At 39.4% G+C, this 27776-nt stretch overlaps 4 protein-coding genes across 6 annotated transcripts in view; 1 reads left to right on the forward strand and 3 right to left on the reverse strand.

Annotated features, from left to right (window-relative positions):
• Positions 1-58: 58 nt before the first annotated feature.
• Positions 59-18125, forward strand: LOC309484025 (retinol dehydrogenase 8). Of its 3 annotated transcripts, none has more exons than XM_082150161.1 (7): positions 59-352; positions 13235-13358; positions 13676-13837; positions 15274-15453; positions 15562-15655; positions 16341-16524; positions 16609-18125. In XM_082150161.1, the coding sequence occupies exons 2-7, from the start codon at positions 13262-13264 to the stop codon at positions 16822-16824; spliced, it is 933 nt and encodes a 310-aa protein (XP_082006287.1). In that variant the 5' UTR covers positions 59-352; positions 13235-13261; the 3' UTR covers positions 16825-18125. The 3 variants fall into 3 exon arrangements, with proteins under 3 accessions (XP_082006287.1, XP_082006286.1, XP_082006285.1); XM_082150160.1 differs by lacking the exon at positions 59-352 and adding an exon at positions 12042-12140; XM_082150159.1 differs by lacking the exon at positions 59-352 and adding an exon at positions 12053-12188.
• Positions 1545-4584, reverse strand: soul5 (heme-binding protein soul5). Its single transcript, XM_082150450.1, has 8 exons — positions 4437-4584; positions 4280-4339; positions 4099-4180; positions 3853-3973; positions 2339-2478; positions 2095-2258; positions 1868-1972; positions 1545-1770 (listed from the first exon to the last, which is right to left on the reverse strand). Coding segments are annotated over exons 1-7 (648 nt in total). The 5' UTR covers positions 4439-4584; the 3' UTR covers positions 1545-1770; positions 1868-1893.
• shfl (shiftless antiviral inhibitor of ribosomal frameshifting) lies at positions 5462-10921 on the reverse strand. The gene is made up of 10 exons (XM_082150051.1): positions 10782-10921; positions 10388-10529; positions 10166-10215; positions 9122-9160; positions 8919-8972; positions 8771-8821; positions 8493-8648; positions 8231-8334; positions 7911-8068; positions 5462-6730 (listed from the first exon to the last, which is right to left on the reverse strand). Exons 1-10 carry the CDS (start codon positions 10806-10808, stop codon positions 6519-6521), a joined length of 993 nt encoding a protein of 330 aa, XP_082006177.1. The 5' UTR covers positions 10809-10921; the 3' UTR covers positions 5462-6518.
• Positions 18126-19540: 1415 nt separating the features above from the next.
• The window catches only part of notch3 (notch receptor 3), a 29532-nt gene continuing 21296 nt past the window's right edge, over positions 19541-27776 (reverse strand). The window contains exons 21-33 of the mRNA XM_082149155.1: positions 27576-27708; positions 26834-27088; positions 26642-26754; positions 25908-26437; positions 25501-25827; positions 25136-25275; positions 24804-25029; positions 24619-24709; positions 24342-24510; positions 23920-24224; positions 23683-23830; positions 23492-23589; positions 19541-23408 (exon numbers count right to left, since the gene is read on the reverse strand). Of these exons, the coding sequence (XP_082005281.1) occupies positions 21918-23408; positions 23492-23589; positions 23683-23830; positions 23920-24224; positions 24342-24510; positions 24619-24709; positions 24804-25029; positions 25136-25275; positions 25501-25827; positions 25908-26437; positions 26642-26754; positions 26834-27088; positions 27576-27708 (4026 nt within the window). The 3' untranslated portion in view covers positions 19541-21917. The remainder of the gene's footprint in view (positions 23409-23491; positions 23590-23682; positions 23831-23919; positions 24225-24341; positions 24511-24618; positions 24710-24803; positions 25030-25135; positions 25276-25500; positions 25828-25907; positions 26438-26641; positions 26755-26833; positions 27089-27575; positions 27709-27776) is intronic.

Consider the following 27776-nt stretch of genomic DNA (forward strand, 5'->3'; position numbering starts at 1 on the left):
TGCTGGAGGGTGCATGAGCATTGCAGGAGCAGCGAATGTGGAGGGACACGCTCACCATAAGAAAAACAGACCTGATGCTAAAATACTATGGCCATCGATTCATGAAATAAGATTTTTTATCATTTGTTTATCAGACCAGTGCAACTACAGAACCCATGTGATTCCCGAGTGTTTTGTCAACTGCATAGAAAGTCATTACAGTCCTCTTCCATATTTCTGTTCCGTGGGGATAGATGTATTTAGATTGGATTACTCTAATGCTTACATTTTTTTTAAACTAATGTATCTCTTCTTATTTAAAGATATTCCATCACCTTTGGAATCAAGGAGCCTAATATGACGAAGAGAGCTGGTAAGTTCAGTGACGTGGGTCTGATGTCAAAGGCTATATAAAACAATTGAAGGGTAACAAAGACAAATGCTGTCAAATTAAACAAGGTTTTGTCTCGACTGTTAATGAAACCAAAAATTTGTGCAATGACAAATGCCATTCTTTTTAATGCAAATAGCTGGTTTGTTCCACATATTTCACCATTATCTATCATAATATTTGCAGCATACACACTGTAAAAAATTATATGACAAATAAGTAATGACAACGTGTTTTTATACATTGCTTTACCTCATCAAAATAAATGAAAAAGCAATTTTCATATTTTGTATAAGTTATACAAAATGAGTTTTTTGTCAAATCAGTTTAATGTAATTTAAGTTGAAATTTTAAGTACAATCAACTTGGACGGCGGCATTTTTTTTTTTTTTTTTTTTTTTTTTAACAGTGCAGTAGCATATTTACATTTGCCTTGAAAATTGTATCTTTTCACTTATTTTATTGAGAAAAAATACTCATTTAAAACTTCAAATGTGGAAAAACTATTATTAAGGATCAAAGCAAGCTGCTTGGTTATTTAATTTTTTCTTTCTGTTTGGGAAATTGTGAATGTATATATATTAATGATGGAAACGTGTCACTAGGTGGCACTATAATACACAATTTTACTCTGTTGATTATAATTGAAAGCTTCTGCATATGGATCGTTCATATATGTATAGCCCAATCATTTCCCTTTTTTTGTTGTTGAAATTTTCAGATCTTTCAAATCAATTGAGCACTTTTTTGATGTCTGAGAAAATAGGACTAGAAATGCCTGTATCAAATAATGATGTATGTCCAAAAACTAGCATACGGCATTAATTTACTTTACATATCTTTAGGTATATAGATTTGAACTATGCTTTATAGTTTTATTATATAATATATTTAAGCAAATTGGGACTGACCCCAGAACAATGCAAACAGCCTTTGAATTTCATGGTCACTTCATAAAACAATTGGTGCAGCAGTAAATGTTTCTGGCTCCACAGCCTATAGTTATTAAGGGTTCACATTTTTTCTGTGCAAAATTTTGTTTTGTTTTTACCACTGGACATCATCTGCATCCACAGCATCTAGTCTGTCAAATTTAGTGGCCATTTTTCAACCTGCACTTGCTATACATTAATATACAATATCCATTAATCCCAATAATACAATACACAAGATGTTTACAATTATGTTTTTATTTTATTTTTTAAAACATATAAAATGCTTATAGAAAAAAAAAAACCATTCTTTCGAGTTTTTCTTAGAAAATGGCATCATTTTTTTTTTAATGTTCTAAAATGTGTTTATGGTACAAAACCCTACAGTACAAAGTACTTTGTACTAAAAAAATCAAGGTGGTTTAACTTGTTGACTGTAGCACTCATGAGTAATACAGATCTGTTGCTCTGAAACAGATATTACAAATAAATATATGGTTAGACATTAGACAGTCCTAGAAATGATTATTAATGGTAAGGCTTTTTATTTAGATGAGTTATTTACCTTGTTAGAGAGGAGCCTCAGAAAAATTATTCACTCTTAGGACACACAGGCTCACCCTGTGGAATATACCAGACTTCATTGTGTCTGTTCACAATCTTCATTGGGCTGCAAAACACACACACACACACACACACACACACATACAGACACAAGAATAAACATAAGAAATGAAGACATTACAGAATGTAATTGGCAGAATGGAGGTATCATTTGGAAGCTAAGCGCACCTGTTAAAGCCGACATTATAATAATACTGCGTCTCATATGTAGCCTGTACATTGTCCAGCGATGTCTTTAGACTCTGAGCCTGGAATTTGGACACGACTGACATCATCCAGCCCCCGTAGCTTCTGACGTACACTTTCATATCCGGAGTGTCTGTGAAGTATATCTGCAAATAAATTGAATTCAAGATCATTAATAACGGGGCTGGGGATCCTTTCAGTCCAGTAGAATATCCCAGAGACTCACTGATGGATCAGTAGGTTTGGGTGGGTTGGCCTGGTAGTCGGAGGGCAGGAGGAAGCTGAGAACATAGACTGATGACTGCCACATGCTCGCACTCGCATTGACTTTAATGATGACTGGTGCAGTCATGTCAATCTTAGCACCTAGAAAATGAGGCATATTATTTGATTATAAGGGCGAATCTCACAAAACTTGTCAAGAACTCACCCTAGCCATAAAACCCCTAAAATCAAAATGAATGCACGAAATTATGCACATTTACCGCCTCCAATTTGCATTACCATAATGCAAATAAACAAACAAATACACTGTTAAAAAAAAAGAAAGATCAATAAGTTATGACAACATTTGTTTTTACAACTCATCAAAATAAATTAAGCAATCTTCAACTTTATAAGTTATACAAGATTAAACTCCTTTTTAAAAAACTGTTTAATGTCATTTAAGTTGAAATGACTTAAATTTTTAAGTATAACCAACTTGGATGTTTAAGGCAGCATCTTTTTTTAGGCCTACAGGGTAAATAAAAATAAAATGATTTCCATTTATATAATGTGAAAAAGTAATGCTATAATGTAATGGAAGCTATTTGTAGGCTACATCACTGTATTTGTAGTAGTTTAATTTATGTGTATTTACACAAAACACACAGTAATGAGAAATATAATTTAGTATAATGGGAATTAAAATGTCTGTAAGCATTATAGTCATGGTTTTTATACAAAATATCGGTGTGTTCAAATCCCTGACCCGCTGTGTTTCACTAAACGTCGGAGAGAATTATATAGGTACGCTAACGCTATAGTAGCGTTGTGTTATTTAGTGATTCGAAGAGTGCAAATTAGAGATAACGGGAGAATTATGCTGCCTTCACCTGATATCTGTGGGAAAGTAGGAAACTGAATGCATATTAAAGGGATAGTTCACTCAAAAATGTTGTTCCAACATTTGTTCCACGTTTCTTTCTCCTGTTGAACACAAAATAAGATATTTTGAAGAATGTCGGTAACCAGACAGTTGACGGCACCCATTGACTTCCATTGTATGTTTTTTCCTGCCATGGAAGTCAACGGATCCATCAACTCTCTGGTTATAAACATTCTACAAAATATCATCTTTTGTGTTCAGGAGAAGAAATAAACTCATACAGGTTTGGAACAACTTGAGGGTCAATAAGTAATGACAAAATGTTCATTTTTGGGTGAACTATCCCTTTAATTAAAGCGATACTCCCTCCCCCAAATAATTATACTCCACCCTGAAAATTCATTCATCATTTACTCAACCTTACGCAGTCCCAGGTGTACATATATGGCTATATTTCTTCAGATGAACCAAAGTGAACACAAATTATAGCTGACCTGAAGTGGTTTACAGTTTTTTTTGTGTTTGTTTTTAGTTAAAAATATTTTTAAAAATATATATATATATTTTGGTCCCTACAATATAGTGATGTCAGGTTTTAAAGACATTTGCTCCCCCACGATGTATATACAATCTGACCAGCACAAACTCACCAGCCTCATTTTCTCCGGTGATGTATTTAAAAAGTTTCCTGAAGGCTTTTGGAATCGCAATATCCATGAAATAGGATTCAGCTTCTGCGGTCACCCACTTAACAGCACCATAGTGACGTACCTGTAGAAGAAGATTACTTCATCTCATTACCATGACCCGGTTGATGTGTTTGAGCTTGTCATTTCATTTCTAGCCATATACTCCATCTCTTCATGCTCTAATTTTCATTCTATCTTGTATCTCACCTCATAGTCCTTTCCGGCACACACCAAGTCATACAGCAAGCACTCTTTCGTCTCAGTGCAGAAACTATCACTAGTGGATTCACTGCGATGTGGAAACAAAATACATTAAATATATGACACTATAGTGCACATAGTAGTGTTTTTGGTGTAGACTGCAAAAGGGTTTAAACATGAATCTCACCCAACTCTTGCATCTACAGTCAATGCAAAGAGCAGTACGGTCACCCCTGTCAGGCAAATCCTTTAAACATTCAAAAACAGACAGAATTAGGGGTACTCTAGTAGTCAGACAGTAAGTACAGCTGTGTGATAGAGAGCGTTAAAGTGTCAGTACTTACATGTTGTTGTCGAGTCTTGTAACTTCAGGCTGTGAAGAGAGGAAGCGTGTGCACGTGAGCCTGCAGGCTCTTATTTATACATGAAATGTTATGAAATCTGTTCCCTCCTACAGGACACACCCCGACCCTGTAGTCATATAAGCATGTTAAGTAAGAGTCTCATCCACTAGGGACAGTATTTCATCTTTTTTTTTCTTTTTTTCTATCTCGTTGTGGTTGAAAGTTCTTTTGAATTGATTACATGATTGTCAAATGCAGCCATGTGCAATATTTAGAGATGTCACGTTTTCAGTTTATCCATACAGTACTGTAGACTGATTGACGTACTTTCATATACATCTGATGACGTTGGTCGCATTTATATGTAATGGATAATTTGTGATTATATACTCAGAAAACATTTGTTTTTTTGTTTTGTTTTTTGTTTAGGGAATAGATGAAATAAGCAAACATAACCTTTGACCACAGACTGACCACAGCTCTGTTCATGATTTTGAAAGTCATCCAGATGTTTAAGTAGGCTAAATGTCAATATTACTTAACTTCTTGGAGTAGAAGAGGAATATTTTTTTTCAGGTGAAAACTGCAACTTTATGCCTTTGATAAATGCTTGTTAGCCCATATAGACAGTTCTATAAATGCAAATAGTTTTGCTTTAATGTCTCTTTAAGGACATCACATTTCATGGTCTTGATTTTATAACTTGGCCAAGTAACTATAGTGTACACAAAACTTTAGACCTCGTTTGATGGTCACCATATAGAGATCTCTTGGGAAAAAAGTTCAGGCTGCATTCAAAGGTTTAGCTGTTAGGAAACTATTGTTTGTCTCCTGTTTTTTAGTCTTGATGCTATCGGATATCTTTTGTTTAGGGTTTATTATGGCTTTGGGTGTAGCTGGGTGTCTTGTTTCATGAATTGTTCAGGTCATCATGCATCAAAAGAGTTCATTCCTGAGAGAGTTCATGGTTATCATGCAAAGACAACATTATCCAAAGTTATGATGTAATACTAAAGACAAAACTATTCTCATTCCAGATATTTTTTTTTATTTTGACACATTAATGGTTTAAACACATTAAACCCCAAAAATGAGTTCGCCATGAAACGCTTATGTATAACAGCTTGTTTCATAAGGCTTACATAACAGCAAACCTGTTTTATTAATCACAAGCGGACTGCTTTTTTCTTTGAATGCCTGTGTTTTGATAGTTGTGTGAAGAGTGTAATCTCTGACAAAACAGGGTTTGAGAGAAATGTAGACTTCTCACAAAACAAAGATAGCCATTTAGGCATGTGGAAATTGACTATTGAATAGTTGTAATACTCTGTTCTTTGGTGTCATATCATGTAATTTTAAGATTATTCTCAGGTGTGGCTTATGAATCCTTTGAAATGAACCTAACAATGGCAGAACAAACCGATCACTAGTCATGTGAGAGGGAAATATACTGATTTAAATATGGTGGAAGTCAAAGGAGAAGTTGTAATTAGTGAATGAGTGACGTTAAAACACAAAATCTGGACTTGTCTGTTCAAATCAGCTATGTGATAAACATTATATCAGTGCTGTTGAATGCTTGATTCCTATTGGTCATCCCAACTGTTAAGTATTTCCAGGTTTGTTGACTACGGTTAGGGTTAGTTTCATCTGTATGGCTGAGAGAACCATATGCTGGCACTCTCTCGCTCTCTCTCTCTCTCACACACACACACACACACACACACACACACACACACACACACACACACACACACACACACACACACACACACACACACACACACACACACACACACACACACACACACACACACACACACACAGCTTCATGTTTTGCCAAAATTACTACCTCAAGCTGTGCATTAACTGATCCATAATTTAACGGTCCATCGTCAATCATTCCTTATTTTGATTGTTTTACCTGAATTGTTTGGTGTGTGTTCATACAGCCTGCAGTGCATGACATATGTCAATATTCAGGCTGCTTACACCTTTGAGTGAATCATTTGAAAGAGCATGTTTCGTTCAAAGCAACAAGTGAAGCGACGTCAGTCCTTTACACTGATTTCCGCTGCTGTCTCAGCTGCTGCTGTCAGAGTCTTCGTCAGACTCTTCCTCAATGTCATCTAGAATGAGCTGGTCGATGCTTTCTATCAGACTGCCCTGACTCAGACAGGTGTTGACAGTGGATCCGCTGCTGATGTGAGCGGGGCTGGGGAACACCACGCGTGGCTTTCTGTTCTTCTGTCTGCTGTGCGGGTGAACGCATTCGGTACCAGGAACATGGGGCTCTAGATAGGACAAACATGCAGCTGGTCATACACATGCAGTTCTGCTTAAAAAAAAAACCATGAGTGCTTCATATTCAAAATCAACATGAAATGACATTCACAACCCATTGCACTTCCATAACGAGGCCCTCGTGTAAACCTGTAAATTCATATTTTTTAGGATTTGGAACCATTTTAAACTAAGAAATATTATAATATGAAATAAGAAATAGATTAGATTCTATTTCACAAATATTGTGGCCACCATTTAGTATTTCGTTCCCATGTTTTTGTAAATCGTGGCTAGGCTGTACTAATCATTTTGATTTAACTAAAACAAGGGAACAAATTAATAGAATGTGGTATGGAGTTACTACAACGAGAGAACAAGTCAATAAAACGAGGGAATGATTTCTTAATTAATGGCCACTATTTATATATACATATACTTTTTCCGCCTGCATGTCATGTGCGTATATTTATGATATTGTTCATCATGTGAGTTCTTTGTACAGAAGAAAATATGTTTTTGCTTTCATTAAAGCTCAAGGGTTATTCTCAAATCACGCTGGAGTACATGATCATCATGTTTGACACAAACAAGTTCAAACTTGTGACGGTCTTCATTGGCTGCCCACGAACAGCGTCTACTTTGCCCCGCCCTCAAACCCTGTAGTGTTAGTTGAGGTCTGGAAGAGTCTGGTTCGTGTTGTCGACATGTCGAGAAGAGCTGTTTTCTGTGCTGCCAAAGCAAATACACTTTGCTACACTTCCAAAGGATGAGGACTCGAATTGATAAGGTTAAACCGACTCCATCGTTACTGTTCGTATCACTGTGTATCAAGTGCTGAGGAAGATACGCAGCAGAAATGTAGATATGCTAATGGACATTTTGTTTACGAAGGATACCGTAAGCGGTCAACCAATCACAACAGACTGGGCCGTCTGACCAATCAGAGCAGAGGAAGCTCTCGGAAAGGAGGGGTTTAGAGAGACTGAATTCGAGCAGTTTCAGAAACTCTGAGAAAAGAGGTGATGTGCCATGTACATTATGAGAAAAATAAAGTGTTTTTTTGACCTTGGATGCATGTAAACTTATTGAAGGAGACCTTCAAAACAAAATTAGGAACCTTTAAAATAGCATAAAAGTGACACTCTGCAAGACCTCTAGTGATCATTGTGTCAAACAGCATCTTATTACCCATTCGATTATAACAGTCTTCAGCAAGGCAGCTGTGCTGATTTCTTTGTCTAGGCCCAGGTATCATGCCCCTCCTCCTTGGTGGAAGAATCTTAGAGGGGAAAATGGCTGAGCGACAGCCGTAACAAGGGGAACGTCCATCCATCCGACCAAAACCCCTAACAGAAACATTAAATGTTAATACAATACTACTCATCATGCAGAAAAAAAGCATTGTCACGTTTAAAATCGATGTTTAAAACTGAAAAAAAAAAAACAAAAAAAAAAAAACACACACACACTTACTATACATTATACTATACATAAAGTTAAAGTCTTACTTGAAGGCCCGGGCGCAGTTTGGACAGTTAAACTCTGCTATACCCCACATTTTGTCGGCTGGGACAGGGTCATACTTCTTCTTGCATCGATGACAGCGCGACACCTATAACAAGCCAAGTGCACACCAATAAATGCTAAACATTTTACATTTTTATTCCAATTTAGTTTAGACCATGACATGTCTGAGCTGTGACTGGGAACAGCTCAGGCTGATTTAACTAAATGTGATTTGAGCTTTTAAGATGCGTTCAGACATCATACCCTTTTCCTCTGAGGCACACGTCGCCACCAGTCCCTGTCACATGACTCGCAGGCAAACTGATGTGTGACAGAAGGGATCTGGTTTGCCTGCGCCAGGTCAAACATTCGTTTGTTCTCTTCTGTTAATGGCAGAACCCGTAGACGATCCCCAAGCTCCTGCAAGCATGTCTGTGCATGTTAGTTCACACTGCTTAAGGTACACAAACACTTTTTTTAGTATTCAATTTGGTTTAATTCATACAATTTATAATTTAAGTAAACAATGCACAAAAACGAACCATTATATCCTTATCGTCATCATCGGGTTTTTCCTTTTCCTTTCCCTGAGCCTAAAGTGGAACAGGAGTGATACAGTAAGACTACAGTGTAACATGATGTTTCATTTGTCCTGTAAATCCACATCCAAACAGGGAAACGCCTTCTTACTTGTGCTGATGGTCTTGCACCAGAGGATCCAGATGACTTGGCAGGTTTTTCTTTCTATAAATTTTTGATCATCACATCTTGACTATCACCATTATACGATTAAAAATTGTAAGCAGCTATAACTGGTACTTTCATTTTCAGAAATCATGTAACATAACATTAAGATTGTTTACAGGGCTTTCAGAGATGGTTGGGATTGTTACCTTTTGTTTTTCATCAGCTTTGAGTTTCATAATCACATTCTATATGAGAGCAGAAAATGTGTTAATGAGTAACAGGATTATACAGGATTATAAATACAGTAACCCCAGTATGTATATGAACACTTAAAGGTAGGGTAGGCAATTTTCGGAGAGGCTAGCAATAGCGAGCTAGCTTTGAAAGCAAGATCCAACTCTCTCTTCAGAGTGTCTCCAAAGCCACGCCGCCTTCAAAACGCATAAACACACACTACCTCATGTCTCAAAGCATGTAACATTTCAATAATAATGAACATAAAGAGCTCTGACCTGTACCATCTGACTGCTGAAGATTCATTTCGGCGTTGATAGTGTTGCCATTGAAACGCATAAATTTGAGTCACAAACCGCTCCGAGTATAACGTCACGGGTTTCCAAATTACAGTAGTTATGGCGTAACCAGCATAAGCTGGTTGTTTTGGTTCAGGAGGAACTGTAAAATGCGGCTGCTGTTTCGGTCGCGGTGCTCGTGACTGACGTCTGTCTAACTCTGTATAGCATGAAACATGTTGATGACGTGTGATGTCTGCGTTAGCAGGTGCACGGAGGTATGGAAACACATACGCTCACAGGAAGGTGGGACATCATACCGTTGCATTTGGACCAAATGCAATGATTGGACAAACATTTTATGGTCCTACGCCTTCCACAGACGATATATATATATATATATATAATATAATATACACACACACACACACACACACACATACATACATACTGTACATACATACATACATACATATAAATACATTTAGACCACTTAACATAGTCATTGCTATCAGGTTGTGAAGAGACTTTAAACCAACATAACAACAAATGTTTCTGGAACAAATCACCAGAAATCACCCCTGCCTTTAAGTCACATTTAAAATGAATGCATTTCTTTGCATTACAAAAACAATCACATTCATGTATTTTAAGTGGTGTCCAAATACTGTTTGGCTTCAAAATACACCTACGAACTCTTTCCATAAATTTCCATAATGTTCCTAATGTCATACATACCTTAGCTACAGGGTCATTATTCAAAGCTGACTTGTCTTCCTCGTCCAACTCTACACATAAAAATGCATGAAATAAATGAGGTGTGGAGTCGACACAAACTAAAAACACAGAACTAGACTATTGCATAAATAGAACTTGCTTAAATGGTAGAGCGAGTGCGGGCAAATACAGTAATACACTTATGAGACATATGGTTCTTAAGAGAAAAGGTTTGCACTTTACCCCTGTCATTATCTGCCATTAGGGCGACACACATTGCAACCATTCGATGGTTGTTCCCATAACGTCGCATGAGTAATACAGCCTTATCAATTTCAACAAGACCATGAAACTTCTCCCTCAGTCGCCTCGTACTTTTTTCCAACTGCATAAGGAGAGAAAACGTATGCAATTACTTCTCTTAATTTGAGTCAGTTGCCCCATTAATACAAAGGCGATTTTATGCAGGAAAAACATGAAAACGTTTTATAATAAACGTAATAACCTATATTATATGCAATATGCAACGTGATTAAGGAAGTTGCACTGCACCGTACTTCCTTTAATAGCATTATGTATTGTCTCAAATAAAATAGCATACGCTTTGTCTTTATTGTCAGAATAATGAATACTATACCTCTACTTCTTCACGCATTTGACTCATCTCGTTCAGTGTTCGGTTTTCGTATCAATAACAGCGCTAGACCTCTTTTAGTGTTGCACCGTTTCCCTCAGCGCTTTCAGTCTGTTAGTTAGTCTGATCACTTTCGGTTTGGTCAGAAATACCACAACACGACCACTAGAGGCCGCCACAGTACAGCTGTAAACCGAGCACAAATAAGAGCACTTTGACTTTTCATGCAAAGTGTAATACTGAATACAGAACCTTAGTACTCGTACTACTTTGACCTTATCTTTCTACGGCAAAAACAGTAAGAGTAGTATGCTATTAGTTTGCGGTTCTGAATTCAGCACCAGATTTTGATTCATCACAGTGATTCCAATCTTTTGAAACTAAGACAACATCCTCAGAGTCCTGTATCATGCCTGTTTAGTAGCCTAATCGTGGCAGATTCACTTAAGACATAGAACATTTTTAAATCTTAAGTCAGGAAATTTCTGTAATACAGCCACTGGGTTACTAAAAAGAATCATTCTGATTTGCTAAATGGTTCACTAAATCAGTTGCGTCCCAATTCAGAGGCTACATTATTCAGATGGATTCTTCGCTGCCTTGCCTATCCCAGAATTCATTGCACGCCAGAGATCTTCAATGATCCAATTAAACTCTACTAATAAGCAAAAACGACTTTAGATAAAGCATAATTTTTTCATCATTTAAAACAACAACAAAATTCTCTATATTTCTACTACTGTATTATTGCATCATTTAAATGTTGTTTCCTATATTATTGTTATATTGCCTTTCTAATGTGTAATTCCTATATGTCTGCACTATCATATATGTCTGTACTTTTCTTCTGCACTGGAAGCTCCTGTCACCACGACAAATACTTGGCAGCACAGCTGAAAAGGTTTGTTTGAGCTGCGCCCTCTACTGTACAGGGGGAACTTTGCATTTCCTTCAGCCTGAGGCTTATTCATTTCACTTTTGGTGTGAGTGGGCCATTACATTCACATTTATTATTATTAAAAACAAAAACGCAAACCCAGTCCATGTAAGAAAAATTTATGCAAAAGTATGCATTACTTTAACATCTATAAGTAACGCAATTTAGTTACTTTTTTTAGGCAGTTTGTATCGTAGGCCTATTACTTTTAAAATTAACTTCCCGCAACACTGATTATTATTGGTGTTATTATTATTATTATTATTATGTTGCTGTACAGTCAATGACTTCAAATCCCAGGGTTCTCTGAACACAAATGCGACCTCTGCTAAATGACTGATCACAGACTCTCATGCAGAACTCACGCGCTCTGGGTGAAAGGAGAGTTTGTGGATGAGAAGAGCCGGACTGTCAGCAGGACACAGGTCTGTTACTGTACATGCTGTAAACAACGCTCGGTTTAGTTGCATTCAGTAAGTACACGTCCCAGAACACTTCAAACAGGTTTAGTCTTAAATTTATGCTTGTGTAGCTCATGTTTCTCATGTTTTGTTTTTCACGCACTGCAAATAACTGCCACGGTCATTTTTGAATGCTTCATATTAAAACGTGACGAGTTTTATAAAACACATAACTTGAGATGTGAAATCGCATCACAGCGCTAGTGCATTAATTGACCAAACGAGCGCATGAGACGCGCGCGCTCCAAGTGCTGAGAAAATCCGATTAAGATATAATCTGTAGAGCAGAAACCCTTCAGCGTGCTCTACAGTTAGCATATGTGACACTTTGGCTATATTTTACAGTTACAGTGTTACTCACTTAAACTAAGCGTTGCATCATTTTGTGGAGTTGCTTGTAGGGTAAGTTTTTTTTAATTATTATTCAATTTTTTATCTATTTTTTTATTTGGTCATTTCATCTGAATATCAACATTTGTGAGATTTAGTCACCTGAAACAGTTTTTAGGTTAATTGATCTAATTTTGTGTCTCTGGAAAATAGTGATTTATGACTTTGCATTGTTGAATTGGCCCATCAAAGTTTTTGTCTATTTGTTAAAGAGGGATTTGTGGACACTTAAAGAAAACTTACAAGTATACTTGCAGTATAAAACTAATAAACTAGTTTACTGAGAGAACACTTCAAAGTGTACTTTCATAAAAAAATAAATAAAAAAAAAGTACTACAAGTAAAATGGTAAACTTCTAATACAGTATACTTATAAATTCGCATGTAGTACACAGATGAAGTACAAATGAGAAAAGTAGTTTACTACTGTTACACTTATAGTACACTTACACGTATACTTTTATGCACTAAAAAGTGGGCCAATTTAGTCCAAAGCTGTATTGAAATAGTACACTTACAAGTTTACTACTAGTACATTGATACTAGTATACATACATAAAGTATACTTAACATATACTTAAACATTACTTAAGTATACTTCATAAAATTAACTTCAATTATACTTATCTTTCGTAAGGAAAGTTTATTGCTTTTTATAATGATTTCAGACTAGAGATCAGCGTTGAGAGAAAGGAATGGGGACACGGAAAGTTTTGGTGACAGGATGCTCCTCTGGAATTGGTTTGGCGGTGGCTGTCCGTCTCGCAAAAGATAAATTAAGGCGCTTCAAAGGTGAGAAGACTGCATATGAATGTTAAATATACCCCCTAAAATGTCAATATGTCTAAGACTTATTATGATGCCAGTGCGTCAGGAAGGAGAATTATAAATATAGATATTTGAATCAAAGTTTCATAAAATGACATATTTGTACGTATAAACCCTCTGTCAGTCGCTAGTGCGCCTCTTGAGGCCAGTGGTTTACTCGCACAGCTCTTTACTAGCTGGCCTCCATTACATATGTACTGTACATTAACTAATGATCAGATAAGTGTTCTGTTATGTAATAATGTTACTTAAAGTGCTACTATTGATTCTGCTTGAATTAGTTGTGGCCACCATGAGGGACCTGGATAAGAGAGAAGCTCTGGAGACAGCAGCCGGAAAGACACTGAACAGATCCCTGGAGATCCGACAGCTGGATGCCACCTGTGAGGACTCCATCAGAGAGTGTGTCAACGGCTTGTCAGATCGACGAGTGGATGTGTTAGGTGAAATCCACAGTTTCCTTTTCAACAAATATTTCTGAGCAATGCAGCTTTATAAACAATAGCTCAGTGTCTTTTGAGTATATGGTCTTTTCCGGTTAGATGATGTAAGATTTACAGCAAAAATAGTTGATCTCCTCGTAGCTTATTTTAAAACTGAAATTGTATGAATTATACCATAATATCAGGAATATTCCTCTTTGATTTGAGTCACATGTATCACTTGTGTCAGCAAGGGTCCTATGATAATTTTTACAGTTTATGTGATGATTTTTTTTACTTGCCAAAGCATATTTTTTAGGGGTGTAACAATACCGTCATGTCACAATACGATACTATCGCGAGCCAAAATAAAGAAGAGGATTACTTCTAGACATATGGGAACAAGTTAACAAAGAATATACTGAAATACAGAAAAAAATAATAATACAAAATTATGTTAGACACATTTACTTGCTCTCTGTCATCGACTACTTATAAATAATGTACACCCTTTTTTACTGGTAAAATCGGACATTTGGCATTATCAGGACTCACAAATGCATTAGTATACAGTATATCCAACATTAAATATAGTAGTTAAATGTAGTACTGTTACTGAAACTCAGTAAACTAAACGCAAAGCGATCAAAAATGACTATTCCCAAACTTTATTAGTTCATACAAAATTTTTAATTCTCTCTTCATTTACTCACCCACGTCATTTACGCCTCCATTTAAACGTCCGCGTTTACTACAATATATGCATTGTAAATCTCTCATGTTTCATAAAAAAATATCTTCATATGTGTTTGAAAGATGATCGCAAATCTTATAGGTTTGAAACGACATGAGGGTGAGTACATGATGACAGTATTTACAATTTATTACATATTTATTACCCAAAGGTGAACTATAATTTATAAAGTCAGTACAGTAAGCTGAGTCTTGGATAAAACGAACTATATTGCGAATCATTTTTAAATATCGCAATATCTCGAAACAATAATGTATCATTACAGCCCTACTATTTTTACTAGATTTGTTGCTGACTAATCATAATCCCGTACACTAAAACAATTTAATAAAATTACAATAAAACTCTGTTCTGTCTGTTTTTCACACACACGTGTGGTGTACCTACTGAACCTTTGTTTTAAAGGGAAATTCTGTCATCGTTTACTCATCCTCATGTCGTTCCAAACCTAAATGATTTATTTTTCTTCTGCAGATGATATTTTGAAGAATGTTGGTAACCATAGAGTTTGGGATTCTATTGACTTCCATCCAAAAATATCATCTTTTATGTTCCACAGGTTTGAAATGACACGAGGGTGAGTAAATGATGACAGATTTCTTTACTTTTGGCTGAACTATCCCTTTAAACAACACAATGCAAAATGCTTTGAACAATCTTCCACAATCCTGCTTGATTGAGACTCAACTGCTCTGTTTTGTAGTGAATAATGCCGGTGTGGGCATGATTGGTCCTTTGGAGTGCCAGAGTGTAAGTGCTATGCAGGAAGTCTTCAACACTAACTTCTTTGGCCTGGTGAGACTGGTGAAGGAATTGCTGCCTGATATGAAGCGACATCAGAGTGGACACATCGTAGTGATGAGCAGCGTCCTGGGAATCCAAGGTAATACCACATATCTCAGTTATTATAAGCAATACATGCTAAATGCACATGTTTTACCTTTACAGTACACTGTTATTTTCAAAGTGCTCTTTTTTTTTTTTTTTTTAGGACTACTTTTCAATGATCTATATGCTGCCTCCAAATTTGCTGTTGAAGGTTTTTGTGAGAGTCTTGCTATGCAAGCTATGAAGTTCAATGTCAAGTGAGTACACAGATAATGGTGCTGAGTCAACTAGACAAAATCAGAGAAAACAAACAAACATTATTTGTGGATAATTTTTGTCAAGAAAATATAAAAAAAAAAAAAGAAGTTTATCACACTAGTGTGCTTTAATATTTAAAGGGATACTTCACCGTTTTTTCATATTAAACTATGTTATTCCCTTAACTTAGATGAGTTGATACATACCTCTCTCGTCTCAGTGCGTGCACTCAATCGCGCGGCGACACTTTGATAGGACTTAGCTTAGCCCAGTTCATTCATTAGGGACCAAACAGAGATGAAGTTAGAAGCGACCAAACACCTCCACGTTTTCCCTATTTAAATACAGTTACACGAGTAGTTACACGACCAAGTATGGTGACACAAAATAAAACGTGGTGCTTTTCTAAGCGGGTAAAAAGGATAACTATAATGTATGGTGGAATAGCACTTGGGAGCACTTCGACTCGGCGCAGTAAAAAGTCACGCCTGAAAAATCCTCTCCCTCTCACCCTCTCACTTCTGTCATTAGAACCAACGTGACTTTTTACTGCGCCGAGTCGAAGTGCTCCCAAGTGCTATTCCGCCATACATTATAGTTGAAAAATGTCACATACATTATAGTTTTTCACACTATGAAAAACATTCATGCATTGTAAGTGTGTCTTATATACAACTCCCACAGGATGACTTTAGTGGAGCCAGGCCCAGTTGTAACTGAGTTTGAGAACAAAGTGTACGAGGAGGCAGAGAAGATGGACCTGTCAGAGACTGATGAAGAGACAGCTCAAATCTTCCGTCAGATCTACCTGCCATACTCACGCAGAGTTTTTCATGCGATCGGGCAGACACCTGAGGAGGTGGCAGAGGTGAGAGTGTGGATGGGCTGTTCTTTTAGTAGTTGAGGCTCCCTGTTCTAAATGAGTGACATGAAAATGTCTCATTGCTTACAGCAAACTTTCCAGCTGATCGTGTCGAAGAATCCTCCATTTCGTCATCAGACCAACCGTCTGTACATGCCACTGACTGCCATGAAGCACGCTGACCCCACAGGGCGACTACCCATAGACGCATTCTATAAAATGATCTTCCAGCATGACCGTGCGTTCAATGCTAGTCTGAGTATTATGCGCTTCCTACACAGGAGGATGGGTCAAGGTGTTGCCTAAAAATCCCTGAGGAGAGAGGATTCTGATCCACTTTACAGCTGTAGCATTTTAGTGACAGTTTCACGATCCCAAAAAATGCCCAGTTCTGATAGGTCTGTGAATTTGCTCAACGCAAAATCATAAAATGCAACAAGCCATAGTTAGCATAGCAATAATTTTGAGACTGTGATTGGTCGCTACTTGATGTCCACTGTAAAATCTGAATCTTGCAGCGTTGTTCTAACTTTAACCTCAAGACAACAGTTATAACAATGGACAAACACATAATGTTTAGTTAGAAAATGCTGTGAATAACAGTTTAAGAGTCACTCTCCTGGTTTCACAGACAGGTTTAAGCTAGTCCCAGACCAAAATGCATGTTTGAGCTGTTTTAACTGAAAGCAACTTGCACTGATATATCTTAAAACATGTAAGTGCCATTGTTTTGTCTCAAGATGAACATAAGAAATGTTTTTTCTAAAGCACATTAATAAAAGCTACATGTGCTAATTGAACTAAAGCTTAAAGGGATAGTTCACTTTGAAATTCATTTTTGGTATGTTTTAGCTTACCTCAAGGGCATCCAAGATGTAGGTGTCTTTTTTTCCGCGGTAGTTTCAATTTTGATATTTTTAGGTCAAACCGTTCTTGTCTGTCAGTCATATAATGGAGGTCTATGGTCATTATCTCAAAACACAAGCACAGAGTCCAAATTAAAACAATTCCCCGTCGTCCAAATTAAACAATTCCCCCATCGTAAGTACACATTGATGGCCTGAGACACGAAACGAGCGGTTTGTGTGAGAAAACGAACAGTATTTATATCGTTTTTACCTCTTATACGCAGACATGTCCGAGTGATCTGATCTGACGTGTACGCAGACTGGTGCATAGATATATACACTAGATGTCACCTTAAAGACATTCGTTCCAATGAACTGCCGTAGACAAGGCGACATCTAGTGTGTATATATCTATGCACCAGTCTGCGTACACGTCACACACCAGGATGCGCGAGCGCCCTCAGATCACTCGGACATGGCTGCGTATAAGAGCTAAAAACTATATAAATACTGTTCGTTTTCTCACACAAACCGCTCGTTTCGTGTCTCAGGCCATCAATGTGTACTTACGATGGGGAATTGTTTAATTTGGACGACGGGGAATTGTTTTAATTTGGACTCTGTGCTTGTGTTTTGAGACCGTGACCATCGACCAGCATTATATGACTGACAGACAAGAACGGTTTGACCTAAAAATATCAAAATTGAAACTACCGCGGAAAAAAAGACACCTACATCTTGGATGCCCTTGAGGTAAGCTAAAACATACCAAAAATGAATTTCAAAGTGAACTATCCTGGCTCATTCTAAGCCCTGTCTGTGAAACCGGGCCTATATTTTTCAAATGTTTTAAGTAGCTAATGAAATAAAATATGAAAAACTTTAATCAATGAATGTTGTTAAAGAGATTGAAAGTATTTAAATGTTTTGGAATAGGCTTCTCCTGTGCACGGTATAGAGGGCAGATATTGTGATGTTTGGGTTCAACAAACCCAATGATTCAATACAGCAGCACTGCTGGAGCTCTATTGGGATTCAATTCATATGGCACATATATAAATCAGTGCTGTAGTTGCTTAGCAATACATATACATTTAAATGTCCAACTAAATTGTAAAAACAAACAACTGCAGCTTTAAAAAAAAAAATTATGCTTTTGTTCATTTATAAAAAATAAAAAAACATGGGATGAGAAGTCACCACCTTTGAATGCAGGTTATGGCTAAATTAATCTCAATTATTGAGTAGATTGGGTCCATTATGTGGCTGACTCGCAACGGAGAACAACACTTGCAAACACAAACAACTGAATATCACTGAATAACACGGTCGATGTCAGATTTCGTCTGCGTCCGAAATCGCATACTCTCTTGAGTAGGTAGGCTACTTATTTTGAATAAATAGTTACTCCATGACCGCTAAAAAGTATGTTCTATAGTATGGATGTAATCTGGACACACTACATTCGCCATGTTGTCATTATCATGTGAACTACGAGCGTCAGTTGAGTTGCTTCACCTCCATTCATAAATCCTCTCCTGTGGCCTCATGGGATAGTAAAGTGTTCATCGTATGCACACTTCAGAATCTCGCTGGTAGTAGTAGGTCATCCGGGTACTTTTTTCATTTCTTTTATGAAAATTGTGAATTCGGACATACTTCTTTTGACACATACTGTTTTTCGCCTACTATATAGAAGGGAAATATGTGATTTCGGATGCAGCCAGTGTCTATTTTCACTATAAGCATCGTGAAGTAGATGTTTTGGGTTGATCTTTGACAAAAAGTGTTTAGTAAGTTCATAAGTAACTGTGACTAGTGGTTAAAAAAAAAAGTTCATTTCCCACATTGGGAGGAATATGTACAGCAAGTTGATTATCACAAAGTAAATGACTGTTATTGTTAAAAGTCTTGTATCCTTCTTTCCCTTGGAGGAGTTTGTTGTGATAATGACCGATTGACTGTAGCCTACATTATCTTCTCTCTTATTCCAAACTTTACCTCTTAAATACACTTCTTTAACTCTGGAGGAAATTGGTAGCTATACATACATCTGCATGTTTCAAGTTGGACCCGCAGCTCATGATCGGTTTTAAGCGATCTAAAACCTACTGGATTTAGTATGCATGGAAATGTGAATGAGGTGAGAGAAAGAATAAGACATTAGTGGAATGTAGTTTCTACTGCTTTATTAGAAGTAACATATTTTACAACTTTGTAGAAAGAAACTGTGAAAAGCTGTTTATATACAATGATTTTAAACTACTTTTAAACAAGTATAGGAAATTAATAATGACGATAGAAAATATCTATGGCTGTTCTAGTTATGCAAGACCAATATAGTCACATCCTCACCTTAATAATGCTAATAAAAAAGTACATTTACTTTTTGTTCTTTTTTAGTACATAATCATTTTAGAAACATAAGACTTCTCATAAACAAGTAGACCTAAAAAAAAGGTGAAACATATTTACAGGTACTGGAATTTCAAAAATATCTGGAGAACAGTATCATGAGAAGTGAAAGGTTATGAACAAAAGGAAGACTTATGCTTGATAAGCTAAGCTTAGTAGTACTTATGCAGAAGAACAAAGAGGTCCAGAATGTGCTCCAAAACCACCTCAAGTCTTGAAATGTGGTACATTTGCTGTACACAGTATTTGTGCCAGATATTTGTCAAACCCATATGTTATGTATACATAACATAGTTTAGTGAAATGGGCATGTTTCTGTTGGTAATAGCAAGACAAATTGGAAAACACCTGTCAGTGTTGCCAAATGCAGATCTTGCAGTTGGGAATGTAATTGGGGATGAACATACGAACATGTTGCAGAAAGCCAGGGGCATCACTACATAGTAGCGTTTCCCGTCTCACGCCTTCTGACCAGACACGACAGATGTCATCGTCTAGGCTCATGGGGTGGGAACTGCTAAAGATGCAGACAACACTGCATGCTATATAACACCTCCCTGAGGAGTGACAGAGCACTAGCAGACCATTAGCAACCCCGTTAGCCCTTTACCCAACACACAACACATGCTCACAACCCAAACCAAAAGGAGCTTGAATATGATTAGACCACATGGAAATGCTGGACCTGAGGGATCAAATTACATTAAAATAAATCAACCACACTGCCTTGGCTTCGTAAGGCCCCAGAGGAAGACTTTCTAGTGGTCAAATGTCAGCTGCAGCTGTTCAGTACTGAAATGAATTGCTCGTGAGGGACCAGGAACGCGATGAGATCAGTTCCGCAGCGGTCAGCGGCTCCACGAGCGCCGGCTGGTGGGTTCCGATCAGGAATGTTCGCGGAAAGGAAGTTGAGTGTCACCGAAGAAGTGACGCAGAGCAGCAGCCTAATAACACAGCTTAATACATCAATGTTCCACAGTTAGCTGTGGCTCCAAAAATGTGGTTATAAAAAGAATAAAGCAAAATAAAACAAATTTACACAAGGCAAGACTATAAGGCAGTGACTGGCAGGGATTCTGAGAGGGAGCTGGTAGAGCATTGGCCAGCTCAGGCCTTTATAAGTCGGTGAGGTCACTGAAGAAACTATGTTCAGTAAAATCATTTCCACTGATACAACACAACACTGAAAACACTCTAAACACTGGCCTGTTTTCGGGAGGCGCTTTTATGCACTGTCGCTATAAATGCTGAACTAGGATTTCAGGGTTTTCTTACCATCTCTCTCTCAAGATTTTCCCCTTGAAGTGCTTCACAGATGCCCCTCTACATTCATACAAATACTTTTACAACATGTATAAAATCATTTTAAATCAGAATATTTCACCTGTGTTGGTCTCTATATACCTCTGTTTTCATGTGCCAATCTGTTTCTGACTGCTAGACTAAATAAATATCACTAAAATTTGTAAAACTTCTAATCTCATTGTATGTGTGTGTGTCACTCAAAAGCCCGGTTTATAAATTCTGAACGTATCAATTGCTGTTGATAAAACCAGGGGCGGAACAGGCGAGCTAAGCAATCATGAGCTGCTCCTCTTGTAACAGTAGCAACATGGAACCTGAGACCTCCTCACGAGTCCCATGTAAAACATTGGAAGTAGTAAGGCATTTGTTATGGGGGTCACTAAAAACAACAGAGACAGAAAGAGGGCCGAAACACCCACAAGGCAGTTTGGAAAACATAAGACAATAAATAAAAAGAAAGGAATTTCCTTCAACATTTCACTTTTCTCTCAATCTATTTTTTTTATAAAGTTTGTTAGTTTCAGGAGTGTCCCCAAGTCTTTGAAATGAAAGACATGGTATTCTTCATATACTTTTTTTTATAATTAAAAAGTCCATCTGTGACAGAACGTCTTACTTCATTAAATTGTCTTCTTTTTAAGACAACACATTTCCCTTTAACTTTCTTTCTGCAGACACCAGCAGACGGTCTTCTTGATGCAAAGCAGTCAATCCTAATCCAATTAAAATCTTGGAAATGGGCTGACAGGTAAGTAAAAAAACAAGCCCTAGAGTGACGCTTGTCAACTCTACTCTCTCAAAGTCACAAACATTTAAGGTAGGTTGAGCTGTTCAAGCAAACACCTGCATCTTCCCATTGGACTCCTGGACATGGGAAATCTGGGTTTGAGCAGAAGTCGTGACGGCCGGGCTCGGGGTGGAGTCAGACCAATCAGACACACAGTGAGGGGAAGGGCTAGACCAGGCCTCTGGAGACTCTGGAGAAGGGGTCAGGTAAGGATGTTCACTGGGCACATGCAAGTAATGCTTGGGTGTCGCATCCATGGCAGAGGTGTAGCTGTGCTGGGAGGGCGGAGTGGGGTAATCCTCTGGGCCTGCGGTGCTGCCGCTCCCTTGTGACGGGGGTGCCTGAGTCGAGATAGCCTGTGCTTGCGAGGCCTGAGGGGATGATGTGGCCTGTGGAGGCTGAGCCTGCGGCTGCTGTGACTGGTAGAAAGCTGGAGGAGGCTGTGCCTGTTGTGGTGTCGGGGGAGTGGAGGTGCCCATGCGGGTGAGGTTGGGGTTGGTGAGGGCGTGGCTGTGAAGTTGCTGCGGTTGCTGCTCTGCAATGGGCGTCAGTTTGACCGGGCTAATAGAGGGCGTGTTGGAGACGGGTGTTGGCTGCAGTATGGGCTGCTGGGCATTACGGAAAACCTGCTGCTGGTGCAAGAGCATGCTGGTTTGCTGCAGGGTTGGTGTCTGAGGGTGCATGCCTGTTTGGCTACTTGCTGGATGCACCATGTTGACCATGGGCTGACTGCACTGAGAAGATGGAGTCATGCGGCTGTGCCAGTCAAACGGGACGCTTACTGGACTTACCATGCCCATGTTGAGGCTCATCTGGCCGGCATTCAGCACGTAGTTGTGGGGGCCTTGGTTGATGCTACCTCCTTGCATGGCCACACGCCCCTGCATCGAGAGCCCTCCATCACCCAGGTCGCTCAGCTGTGCCAGGGAGACCGCAAAAGGGCTGGTGCCATCCAGGATACTGCAGTGCACCATGGGAGTGGAAGGAACAGACATGGAGGAGTGGAAAAGGCCAGGAGTGGGCATGGCGGCCGGTGAGGTTGGATTGGTGATGTAGCCGGCATTGTTGGCGCCTCCGCGCGGTGAATCTAGCGAGTCGACGGGGGAAAGCGTGACAGAGCTCTCCAGCAAAGCACTCTGCATGTCTAGCGTCAGCCGTTTGTTGCGGCTTTTGGCTGAATCTTTCAGACTGGCAGCATGCTGCCCAACCATGCCTTTAGCCCCTGGGCGACGGTTCTTCTTACCCTGAGGGGTGCTTTTCAGCCCTTGAAGGAAGTTGCTGGGAGGGCACATGAGTGGTGAGAGCGTATGGCTACCAGACAGGTGGTGACCTGCCCCTGCATGGCCCTGCGGACTTCTCACAGTGTTATATTCATCCAGCAGCTGTACGATGTCGTGGTGCATGCGCTCCTGGGCAATATCTCGAGGGAGCCTGTCCATGTGATCTGTTATCTCCCTGTTGGCAAAGTGAGCCAACAACATCTTCACTGCCTCACAGCTTCCTTCCCTGGCAGCCAAGAATAGTGGAGTCTCCTCCTGAAGATCATAAATAGATTCAAAAATTAAAAACATGGCTGAGATAAAGCCTTCAAAAGCCTCAAAAGTATATAATTGCATACCTTGAGGTCCTGCATATCTTTATTGGCACCGTTCTTCAACAAGGCAACTGTAGCTTCAACATTATTGACTGCTGCTGCCCAGTGCAAAGCTGACTTACCTGTGGAGAGAAAAAAACATAATATGCAACCATCAGAAACAATGAAACTTCACGTCTGGAGCATAAATATGTTTATTTTTCTTTTGTGCCTACCTATTTCATCAACAGCATTGACATCAGCATGGCAGGTGATCAACTCTTCCACCATGCCCTCTACTGCCAGACGGGCTGCAAGGATCAGAGCAGTGGACCCATCATACATGCGTGAGTCTAGGTCTGTGGCGCGGTTCCTGATCAGAATCTGAAGATGCAAGAATATGGAATACATTAGCACTGATTTTGTTTCAATAGTCCATGTTTAAACATGTATTTGTTCATAGGTGACTTTACCTGGAAAACCCCCTGAGCATCAGCTGCTACAGCTGCATGCAGAGGTGAGCGGCCTGTGTTATCCTGTGCATTTGCATCAGCCCCAGCATCCAAGAGTCTTTTAGCTGCGTCAGCTCGGGCGTAGCGTGCAGCCAGGTGCAGAGCAGTCTCTCCAGTGCGGTCGGTCTGAGCTGCGAGCGATGCTCCTTGGTAAATGAGATCGGATATGATGTTGGCTGAGGATTCTTCTGAGTCATCATCTTCAGTCACTTCGGGCTCCAGCCCACCTCCACAGAAGGATGCCAGCATCAGGGGTGTGAAGCCATCTATATGAAATAATAGTATGTAAATGTTTTGAATCAATTTGTAATTCTTGTATCTGAAGTTAATCTATGCAGGACCCAAACATGGACTAAGAAAGTAGACAGTCAAACATATCATACCAGGGCCTCGGACATTAACGTCCATGCAGTCGCTGTCAAACTCTCCCTGCGGAGGTGTGAGAGCCATGGAAGGTGGCATACGGATATCTGCCGCTGCCAAGTGATGCTGTGTCCACTGTCTGCTGTCAACTGCATCCTCACCATCCGACAGAATGCTTGGCTCTTCCACCTGCTCATAAAAAAGAGGATATTATTAAGGCTGTTCATTCACATATATTACTGTTTCACTGATGCATACACAAATACATCGAAAGAAGAGTGATAAACGGTCAATCACCTTAAGTCTTTTAGCCTCAGGGCAGTCTGTGTCTATCCACTGGTCACTGTGATCAGCCAATAAAGACTCTTCCACTGTTTTTGGCATGTGTCTGCAAAGAGTCATACATGCTAATTAGTGCCTATGAAAGGGATATTTTGATGATGCATACTGACAATAGCTTTGATACTGCATGAGCAACTCACTTCATGCCCAGGGAATCTTGGCCCACAGGTTCTCTGCGATTCTTGTTACTGCTCGTTTCCTTCTTGAGGAAGAAGCCCTCAGGGAACCAGAGTGTGCTGTGCTCACGTTTGCGGCGGGCAATCAACATGCCCACCATCAAGATTACCAACAAGAACAGAGAAGCCACCCCTACTAGCAGTAGCTTACTCCATTCAGGAAACTTATTAAGATCTTCCTTTGATACACCTGAATGAGAATTGGTAAATGATCATAAAATTGTCAAAGGTAGTCAGCTGGACCAATGAGGCCTATGTAAGGCGGCAGTTAAGTTGGTGTAAGTATGGATACTTACTGCTTACTGTTTTGATGGGGTATGGGAAACGCAACATCTCACGAGCCTGCAGAGCACCCAGATATTCAGCAGCGTTGTTAGCATTGCGGAAGCAGTCATCCGAGCATAGCCTGTTGTCTATCTCCAAGAACACAATGGACCTTCAGAGGAGCCAAAGAGTATTTGTAAAGGTACACTCACATTAGCAAAATGTTGGCAAAATTTTGCTTTATTACTGGTCAACAAAGCAAAAAACTTCAAAGTTAAAAGAATTCAAAATTCATGACCTCATGGGGTCCTATTGCGGTGACTACAATTTGCCTGCAGAATTTCGCCGTACAAAGGAAAATTAAATTGCACCGTTTACTATAGTAACCCCAACTTACCCAATGACCTCCTGCTGAGGATTAAGCTCTCGTTTAATGCGTGTCTCATGGCCTGTAAAGGGTCGGATCATGATTTCTCCGTCCTGATCAAGGCGGAAACGCAATGTGGTGCGGAGGATTGCACTTAGTTTCTGCAGGAAAGCAGTTTGTGTCCGTATCAGCTCCTCTGGAGGAAGCAGGACTACAATAACCAGCACATCTTCCGCAAGATCTTCTGGAATCTTCCCTGCACAATCCAGTCCATCCCAGCCACACTCTTCTGTATTGCAGCCTTGATCACAGAGCCCATCTGCGTAATGGTCGGTACAGTATGTCTCATAGATGGGGCTGAATGAAGAGAGACCGTATTAGAGAAAGACCATTATAAACGGTCCTATGATTCATGATAAAAATAGTACAGGACTTACTTGCAGACTTTCTCTTTGTTCTTGCAGTCAAAGTTATCGTACAGGCACTCTGCATTGTTGCAGAACTCATCACACTGGCTGTTGTTGAAGAGCCGCCAGCAGCGAGGGTCTGCGCAGCGTGCCCAAGGGTTCACAGCAAGAGAGCAGTCACCTCCATCCCAGCGGCAGGCGAACGAATTACATTCTTTGTCACACACACCGTCATTGGCCTTGCCGTGACAATCAGCAATAGGGCACTGAGGAGTAGGAGGTGCCAGAAGCCTGGCTTCCTGTTCGCATCGTTTGCCCGACCAGCCGTTGATGCACTGGCATTGGAAAAAAGGGAAGCCGATTTCCCCTGTACACAAGCCTCCATTGCGGCAGGGCTTGGAGGAGCAGCCCTCACTGCTGCGGTGCTGACACAGTGGCCCGCCAAATCCCTGAATACAGGTGCAACGTGCACCTCGTGAGGTAAGAGTACAGCTGCCACCGTTGTAGCAAGGCAGCTCTTTGCAGTTCATGCTCCTCTCACAGTTAGCACCTGCATACCCCTGAGAAAGACACAATGAGGAGTTAAGTAAAGGAAACACAAGATTAGATTAGATTAGATTAGATTCAACTTTATTGTCATTACACAAGTACAGGTACAAGGCAACGAAATGCAGTTTAGGTCTAACCAGAAGTGCAATAGCAGCAAGTGCAAGATCATAATGCTATAGTTGGTACATTATGTCATATAAGGCCTGGATACTCACAAGCTGACAGGTGCAAGCGTATCCCAGCGGTGAGCTGCCGGACAAAGAGCACACTCCTCCGTTCATACAGGGCTGAGACTCGCACATACTGAATCTATTCTGACACCCTCGTCCTGAAGACAAAATTAAGTTAGACACAATCTTACATATGTACCTCACAGACACATTTTTCAGTTTTCAGACATCCCTCACCTGTGAAGCCTGGCTTGCACACACACTGGTAATCATTGGGCAACTGTATGCAGTCCAAGCTGTTGGAGGGGTTGCAGGGATCGGAAAGGCACTCGTTGATGTCTCCCTCACAGCGTTCTCCAGTGAAGCCTGGAGGGCAGTTACATCTGTACCCTCCAACCCTGTCCACACATGTGCCATTATTTTGACACTTGGGTATCCCTCGGGGCCATGAGGGAATTGCGCAGTCATCCTCATTTATCTCACAGAGGACCCCTAAGAAGATGTCATAATGAAAACATTAGAGTGACAATATTCCAACCTATATGTAACCTATGTACACTACCATTTAAAAGTTTGCGGACAGCAAGATTTTTTCTTAAAAAAAAAGAAAAAAAGAAAAGAATACTGTTTTTAATACAGCTTTCAACATTGATAATTACTTGATCAGAAAATTCTTAAGGATCATGTGATACTGAAGACTGGAGTAATGATGCTGAAAATTCAGCTTAGATCACAGGAATAAATTACACTCTAAAATATTCAAACAGAAACGATATTTTACATTGTAATAACAACATTACTGATTTTCTGTATTTTTGATCAAATGCATGCAGAGACTTCTTTCAAAAACATTTACAAAAATCTTACTGACCCCAAACTTTTGATGGTAGTTTATATTTTGATTTTCGCACTTAAGGCTAAAAGACTCTCATTGATACTGGTATATTTTTCACCATAGTTTTATCATTTTTTAACTTACCTAGAGTTCCTGGAGGGCAGGAGCAGATGTAATGTCCCACCAGGTCAATGCAGGTTCCTCCATTTTGACATGGGTGAGACTGACACTCATTGACCTCTCTCTCACAATTGCTCCCCTCATAACCAGGCATACACTGGAGTAAAAACAGGTCAGTTCAACATCTTTTCTGAAATATCTTCAGTTCTTCATATTCTGTAGTTA

Source organism: Leuciscus leuciscus (assembly GCF_965113295.1).
Source record: "Leuciscus leuciscus genome assembly, chromosome: 1".
Lineage (NCBI taxonomy): Eukaryota > Metazoa > Chordata > Actinopteri > Cypriniformes > Leuciscidae > Leuciscus > Leuciscus leuciscus.

What these genes read in the sequence shown, in the direction of transcription:
- soul5 (XM_082150450.1), bottom strand. An exon ending in ACTGTAGATGCAAGAGTTGG is followed by an intron (nt 4,181 to 4,279) that starts GTGAGATTCATG and finishes TCCACATCGCAG; the next exon opens with TGAATCCACTAGTGATAGTT. An exon ending in CCAAACCTACTGATCCATCA is followed by an intron (nt 2,259 to 2,338) that starts GTGAGTCTCTGG and finishes ATTTATTTGCAG; the next exon opens with ATATACTTCACAGACACTCC.
- shfl (XM_082150051.1), bottom strand. Translation starts at nt 10,808, where the DNA reads ATGAGTCAAATGCGTGAAGAAGTAGAG. An exon ending in ATAATGACCCTGTAGCTAAG is followed by an intron (nt 9,161 to 10,165) that starts GTATGTATGACA and finishes GCTCTCATATAG; the next exon opens with AATGTGATTATGAAACTCAA. An exon ending in AAGCTGATGAAAAACAAAAG is followed by an intron (nt 8,973 to 9,121) that starts GTAACAATCCCA and finishes AAAAATTTATAG; the next exon opens with AAAGAAAAACCTGCCAAGTC.
- LOC309484025 (XM_082150161.1), top strand. Translation starts at nt 13,262, where the DNA reads ATGGGGACACGGAAAGTTTTGGTGACAGGATGCTCCTCTGGAATTGGT. An exon ending in CAGCGTCCTGGGAATCCAAG is followed by an intron (nt 15,454 to 15,561) that starts GTAATACCACAT and finishes TTTTTTTTTTAG; the next exon opens with GACTACTTTTCAATGATCTA. An exon ending in CACCTGAGGAGGTGGCAGAG is followed by an intron (nt 16,525 to 16,608) that starts GTGAGAGTGTGG and finishes CATTGCTTACAG; the next exon opens with CAAACTTTCCAGCTGATCGT.